Source organism: Nicotiana attenuata, unplaced genomic scaffold, assembly GCF_001879085.1.
Source record: "Nicotiana attenuata strain UT unplaced genomic scaffold, NIATTr2, whole genome shotgun sequence".
Lineage (NCBI taxonomy): Eukaryota > Viridiplantae > Streptophyta > Magnoliopsida > Solanales > Solanaceae > Nicotiana > Nicotiana attenuata.
In genome coordinates this window covers 38,821-46,464 of record NW_017673927.1, presented here as the reverse complement: position 1 = coordinate 46,464, position 7,644 = coordinate 38,821, and the positions used below count along the sequence as shown (strand labels likewise).

The following is a 7,644-nucleotide window of genomic DNA, read 5'->3' as shown; positions in this document are numbered from 1 at the left end:
AACAAGTGTAACATAATGTGTGTTATCAGAATCAGCACCGAACAATCACTATTATCCTTAGCCCCACAGTGGGCACCAAACTGTTTACCTTCAAATTCGGATAACAACTAAACTTATATTGTGGTTTTAAGGATATGTGATTTCGTCCAATACCAATTGATAAGCAAGAAAATAAGTGAATAAATTAGAGAATAAAATAAATCAAACCAGTATGCTAGCCAGGTCTCGACCTCGACTTGGGGTAGTCTCGAGGTGGGATAGTAAGAATAGTAAATGATAAAGTAACTCTGATGAACAGTAAGTGAAAAAGCAGGAAAATAATGAATGTATATATTCTTACCAGTGAACAACGATCGTTACAAATGAATAGGATCTCTCTTTATATAATAGAGGAGTCCCAAATATGGTACACTTCTAATTATAGTAGGAAATCATATTAACATCTGATTAATCGTCGTGGATTGATCCGTTCCGAGATTCACGCCATGATCCTCGATCAATCGCGGCTATCTCGCATTTTCCGTTATCAAGCTATATCGATGTCACTCAGAGTCTGCCTCTTTCTGGCTGCGATTGACATCGACCTTGGTCCGAAAAGAGGCTTCGATTCCGGGCCCGACGTCCTAGTTCCTTGATGCAACATTCCCATCTCGAGCAAAGGATGAAATCGGGTAGCCCCGATTTCTATCCGTATACATTTGTATTTTTAAAAAACTGCTTATGCTGCTCAACAAATATCAGTGAATTTTCAAAAATATATTATCTATATAGGAAAAAAAAAGTTTTGGCCTCCCAAATATTTGGGCAAACAAACTACGTAGTATAAATTTCAATACAATCTTAATAATTGAGGATGACATAGAGCCCGTTTGGCTTAGCTAATAAGCATTAGGTGCTAATAAGCACTTTTAAGTGCTGAAACTGATTTAAAAAATAAGCAGTTACGTGTTTGGATAAAAGTGCTGAAATTAATAATATGCAGAAGAACCGGGTATACGAAGAGTTTTGTTTTAAAAAGAAACATTTTAGGGATAGAATAGTAAATATTTTGGTCAAACTTAAAGTGTTTATAAGCTGAAATTTGAAATTTGATAAGTTGGGGGAGACCAACTTATGGCTTGCACTTTTAATTTTATTAAATGTGTAGATAAGCCAAAAAGTGCTTATAAGCCAGTTTGACCAACTTATAAGCTTAGCCAAACACCCTCGTACTCCGTATATTATTATTACCTTATCTTTAGCAACCTTTGTCTTTGTGCGTCTTCTTTTTCACCCAGCCTTTGCGTGCTCAGAGACAGAGTCAGCCTTTGGACGGTGCCATTTGCTGACTTGGACTCTCTCTCTCTCTCCTCTCTCTCTCTCTTCCTCTCTCCCTCTCCCTCTCCCTCTCTCTTCTCTGATTAGCTGATGGAGTAGTATACATTTCTATATTTGTCTTTCAACACACAGCTTTTTTAGCTTTTTCTAACTTTCAAACCATCACCCACCCCTCTCTCTCATACCAGTGAACAATTCCTGTCTTTACCGTTTGAATTTTCTGCTTCTCTCCATCTCGGATGTTGCAACTACCCATGCTTATTTTTTTCCTCCTTTCACTATACAAACAGTATTTCCCCTCATCCTAGTCTCTGCAAAATTCCTTTTTTTTTTACCTCTTGAAAATTAAAAACTTGAAGAAAGGACTGTTTGGTTGTTGGGTTTATGTTGTGTAGTTGAAGTATTGACTTTTGGACATCCGTTTAGTTGGGTCAACCACTTTCGCCTTTTGCTTCAGAATTTGCTGCTGCCATATCGACCCTTTTGGGATTCAAAAGCTTGACGATTTTTTCCTAGGGTTTATGGATGTGCCCTTTTTTCCCCTCTTTCGTACATGATTGGGGCTCGAGTTATCATTAGGTATGCTCTTTTGCATGTTTACCCTTGCTTGCCTACCTTTTTTTTCCCATTCTTGCTATTATTAATTGTTGTTGTTGTTGTTGGTGTTGAATTTGTGCTGAAGCACGTTGAAGTAAGGCTAAATTTTAAGTCTTTGTAGACTTGGTAAATAGAATTTGCTCCGTTTAGTTGCTCTTGTTCTGGTTGGTAAGTGGTAACTGAGAAATGTAATGATTTTTTTTTCGTACTCACATCTCGTGATGATTAGTACAAAATTAAATGATAGTATTACTTACTGGTTTCTGAGTGGATATTTTTGCATTATTTTTTAAAAAAAAATTCTTCTACTTTTATGAGCTTCCGATTGAGGTATAGTTGTTGTGTTTTTTGTTTTACGAGTTTCATAATTTGATGCCTTCCACTCACTAAGTTGCTAGTTTCACCTTTTAGAAGTATCCGAGGGGCGACCAGAAATAGTCTCTCTACCTTCATAAGCTAGGGGTAAGATTTGCATACATACGACCCTCCTCAGACCCCACTTGTGGGAATACACTAGCTATGTTGTTGTTGTAATATGTACCATGCAATTTTATGCACTAAAATGATTTTCTTGCTTACTTTAACTATTTACCAATATCAGACTTCAAATTTAGTTTACCCAAAAAATTTCGAGAAGACGTGTTTGTATATGCAGCTGATGCTGATTGCGATCTTAGAGGGTGTGATAATTACATTTCTGGCTTAGTGTACCTTGTCAGTGATAGTTGTAGAGGTATTTGCTTTTGTGCACTAACTTTGCATCTGTTTCTCTGTTTGTTTCACTTCCAACAATGAATGTTTAGGTAGCTATTTGCAACCCATGATGCTGGATACACTTGGAGAAACTGAGTTCTAGTTTGGAAAGTTTCTGCATTGTTTCATGTGGAGTTTATTTGATTTTACGTTTACATGCTGACTAGTTATACTTATATCCAGGGAATGTTGGATTATAACAAAGTTTAATTTTCGTTTCCATTTTCTGCCAAATAGAATTGTAGTACATTAGCCTTGCTATATCTCTTGTGTAATCTATTTCAGCCTTGGTATGATTCACCACAAAATTACAATTTGACTCTAAGACAAACTCGATGCAAAATGGGTTCTAGCAGAAGAAAATCTCATTGTGTTGGGAAGCATTTAAAGATTTGATTACTCCAATTTAATTGTTAAAATCCCCAGAGGAAGCCTCAATGCGATACTTGCATCAGCATGTCATGGCAGAGACAATTACTTCAACGGGATTTTGACATCTCCATACTTTCACACCCTCAGATACACCAAAGTAGAGTTCAATATAGTGGTTTTGCTTTTAACTTGAGATGTACGACAACCAAACTCAGAGTGAATACTTTTGATTTCACTAATGACTTAATGTGAGTGCTAATCTAAGGTGGCTTATCATTTTCAAGTCAGTTATCTTTTTGTCATATAGGAAACTTTGGAGGTTTTAAAGTGGTGATATGGCGCTTTTAGTGGCTAGAATTGGAGATTAGATTTATCGATTTTGAGGAATGGAGTACATTTATAGACATGCATTCCATGTATACACACAGCTGTCTGAGTATAACTTAACATGACATTTTCCAGATGAAAGTAAAGTCGAAAACAGTCTACTCTTCTCAATGTAGCAAAAGGAAAGTGTCTTTCTATTCATGTAGCTCAAAGGAGCAGGAAAAATGCTTGATAATATTCTCATATCTGTGGTTTCTTTCCCTATGATGGGCTGTGAAAGTCACAAGGGTGCTAGTATCTGGGTAGTATATTTACCTCCACATGCTACTAGCAAATTAGCCGTTGCAGTGGCTGGTAGAATGGATGAGTATAAGATTGGTATAGCGCACCTAGTTGAAGCAACTAAATGACTTTTACACATTTGTCTAAAAAACTAGAATAATGGTTTTTGAGTGTTATGGTCAAAAGATGCAACATTTCAACCTGGATAGGTCAACAACAAGAATGATGGTTGAATGTAGTGGACTTGTGATAGTTTAAGACATACCTGACATTTAATTCTCTCTATCAGGTGTCATTCTAGATCCTCACTGTATTTTACATCTATGTTGCACGTACTCGTGTACAATTACAGGTACAAATCCCAACAAGTGCATGTGTAACTTTTTGGTACGCGTATGTGTAGTCTTTTCCAATTTGTACTGTAATTTGAAGAATCTGCATGACATACCAATGCCATGTGCACCTGTTTGACATGTGTATGACAAGGCAAATGAAAGGATCCATGTAACATAGATGGCCATGACAGATCATTGATGATTGACCTAGTCTGATGCACCACTATCGTGTTCTCATCCATTATTGTGCTGTAAGTGGGTTCTATCATGGCAAGTTTTTTTGACAATCTCAAACATATTTCAGTCTTAGGTAGTTGAGGTCTTGAGGAGGAATACTTTAGCTGCAGTGATGAACTAAGAGTGTTGAATGATTGGTCTTGTAACATATTTTGGTAGATAATTGTAGCTTAAAACATATTGAATTAGGTTTCAGTATCCTTGGGGAAGGGGATAGGTGCCATAAGGAAAAGAATTTCAACTCATCTCCAGAAGTTAAATTTCTCCATCTTCTTCGCATTGAGTTCTGGGTTTACGCTTTTCTAATCTTCCCAATCTCAGAACTGCTTGAATGATCTTGTGTATTTGCTTTTCATGGTATGTTAATGGACTAATGTGCTTTCCAAAGCTGTACTCATCTTATCTGTACTATATTTCAATGAGGAGAATAACCAAAAGGAGAATCGAATGTTTAAGATTTTCAAGTACGAGGAGGGACTCATATTTAACTATAGCTTGTATTGCATGATGACCACTTGTAAACTGGTGTATCTCGAGCTTCTATATTATTCTTATATACTAGGTTGAAAACTCTGGCTGTGTTTTTAATCGCTCCCAGTCAACTTTTCTTTGCTTTTCTTGATAGGTGATTGTGTCAAAAAGATTGCAATATGGTTGCAAAAGACCATAAGAAGATCACTGGATCTCCTATACAAGTTGGAGAGATAGATACAAGTGCACCATTTCAGTCTGTCAAAGATGCTGTTAACTTGTTTGGGGAAGGTGCTTTCTCAGGGGAAAAACCAGCAATCAAGAAGGCAAAACCTCAGTCCGCAGAGGTATATGATACTGTGGTTCAAATATGTATCATTATCCTGATTGGAAAAGTTTGATGTTTTTATTGCGACTTACATTATCCGTGCTGCTTGTAGTAAATGTTCGTTTTATGATTAAGATTGATTATTAACTTAGTAGACAAGGAAAAGTTAGAGAATGAACTTCTAATCCAAATTTCCTTTTGCCTAGTACACACACTAATATTCTTGTTATCTAGTAAATTATAAAGATTTGTGCATGCAAGCATCTCCATCTTTCTTGATCAAGGTTTTGTCCTGTATATGCATCCTTGAAGCACCTTCTTTCTTGATTAATTTCTTGAAGCACCCCAGTCCACCTTACTTGGGTAGTGTGTATAAATTTTTTTTCTGCTTCATTTTTAGACTTTCAGAACTTCTTTTCTTTGGAGTTGTAATAGGCATTAGATGCTCTGAAGTGACTGAATACAGAATATTTAAATCTAAGCATTGGTTAGTGTCAGGGTCTGCAACCAGATAGCCTCACCTTAGTACCATTATTTTTTCTTTCTTTCAGAGGGTATTGGCAAAGGAAACACAGCTTCACTTATCCCAGAAAGAGCTAAACAAGTTGAAGGAACAGTTGAAAAATGCTGAAACTACAAAAGACCAAGCACTCACCGAGCTTGAAAGGGCAAAACGGACTGTTCAGGACCTCACCCACAAGCTAAAACTTGTCTGCGAGTCGAAGGATTCAGCTATAAAGGCAACAGAAGCAGCAAAGAGTCAGGTCAACCAACTTGAAGAAGCAATTGATGGCTCTGTTATTGGGAATGATGGTTCTTGGAAGGTGGATCTGGAAACTGCGAGAGAAAAGTATATGGCTGAAATAGCTGATCTTAATACCGCTAAACAAGAGCTTAGGAAAATCCGTCAGGATTGTAATACATCTATGGAAGAAAAAGCTGTCGCTATTGAGCAGGCAGCAGAAGCTGAGCGTACTGCGAAAGCAAATGTGGAAAGAGCTAGTGAGCTCTCCAAGGAAATAGCAGCTGTCCAGGAGTCAATTGATCAACTAAAACTTGCCTGTGTGCAGGAGCGGGAAGAGGAAGCAAAGATTTATGCTGAAAAGGATGTTCAGAAGCAGTCCTACAAGGCTAAACTTGAAGAGTCAGCAGAGAAGTTACTTGCGTTGAGGAAAGAAACCAATGGGGATATGGCCAGGAGTCTGGAAGCACAATTGGCTGAAACAACATCCGAAATTGAAGCTCTGAGAAAAGAGATGGATAGCACGAAGTCTTCTGACCTTGATACAGTGACAGCTGTTACTGCAGAGCTGGATGATGCTAAGGAATCACTGCATAAAGTGGCAGAAGAAGAGAGCACTCTGCATACCTTGTTAGAGACCCTTAAACTGGAGCTGGAGAGTATGAAGAAAGAACATTCTGATCTGAAAGAGGAGGCGGCGGAGACAGAATCACTTGCTGTGGGTCTGCACATCAAGCTCCGGAAAGTCAAATCTGAGCTCGAAGTAGCAGTTGCAGAAGAATCCAGAGCAAGAGGGGCTTCCGAAGAAATGATCTCTACTCTCCACCAGCTAACCCTGGAGACTGAAAATGCCAAGCTTGAAGCTGAAGAGATGAAAAAGCAAGCAGAAGAATTAAAGAGAGAAGCAGAAGCCACTAGAATGGCGTTTGAAGAAGCAGAAAAGAAGCTTAAAGTGGCGATGGAAGAAGCTGAAGAAGCAAAATCAGCTGAGGCTGGGGCTCGTGATGAAATTAAGATTTTATCCGAAAAGAACACGACTGCACGATCCTCAATGTCCGAGTCTGGTTCTCGTATCACTTTATCAAAAGACGAGTTTGACTCTTTGAGCCGTAAAGTTGAAGAATTTGATAAATTAGCAGAAATTAGAGTGGGAGCTGTAATAGCTCAGGTAGAGGCCGTGAAAGCAAGTGAGAATGAGGCCCTCAAGAAGTTGGACGCTACTCAGAAGGAGATTGACGATATAAAAACTGCTACTCAGGAAGCATTGAAGAAGGCAGAGATGGCAGAAGCTGCCAAGAAGGCCGTAGAAGGGGAGCTTAGAAGATGGCGAGAACGTGAGCAAAAGAAGGCAGCCGAGGCAGCTTCTCGTATTCTTGCTGAACAACAGATGAACCACGAATCATCTCCTCAGGCTTACAGAGTTGAGAAGGAGAAGCCATCGGAGAAGTTCATGGAGTCGCATTCAAAGATGCACCCACCACCAGTGGAAACCTGGAAGCAAAACTCACAAGAGAAGATAACGGAATCACGCAAGTTGCAGAAAGCAAAGACATCTGTGTCAAAGAAGAAGGTATTGATGCCTAATATCAGTGGCATTTTTCACAAGAAGAAAAACCAAGTAGAGGGAAGTTCTCCATCATATCTGCCTGGAGAGAAGCCTGTTTGGTAGCACTTTGCCAAAATTTTGTGTGCGCAAAATATGTGTGGTGGAGAGGAACCGGTCTATATGCCATGGATTGTGTATATCTGAAACCTGTGGAACGGCATTTTCTTTTCCCTTTTCGCTTTTGGTATTTATTTTGTGTGTTTGAAAGTAAGTTATTAAGAGTTATATGCAATTGACTCGCATAAATAAGATGCTTACAAGACTCTTTTCTTGACCA

The 7,644-nt window shown here is 38.5% G+C and overlaps 1 protein-coding gene across 1 annotated transcript; it reads left to right on the top strand.

The window, feature by feature from the left end:
* The first annotated feature begins 1,260 nt into the window (after positions 1-1,260).
* Positions 1,261-7,644, top strand: LOC109217643 (WEB family protein At5g55860). Its single transcript, XM_019381906.1, has 3 exons — positions 1,261-1,896; positions 4,846-5,038; positions 5,571-7,644. The coding sequence occupies exons 2-3, from the start codon at positions 4,871-4,873 to the stop codon at positions 7,428-7,430; spliced, it is 2,028 nt and encodes a 675-aa protein (XP_019237451.1). The 5' UTR covers positions 1,261-1,896; positions 4,846-4,870; the 3' UTR covers positions 7,431-7,644.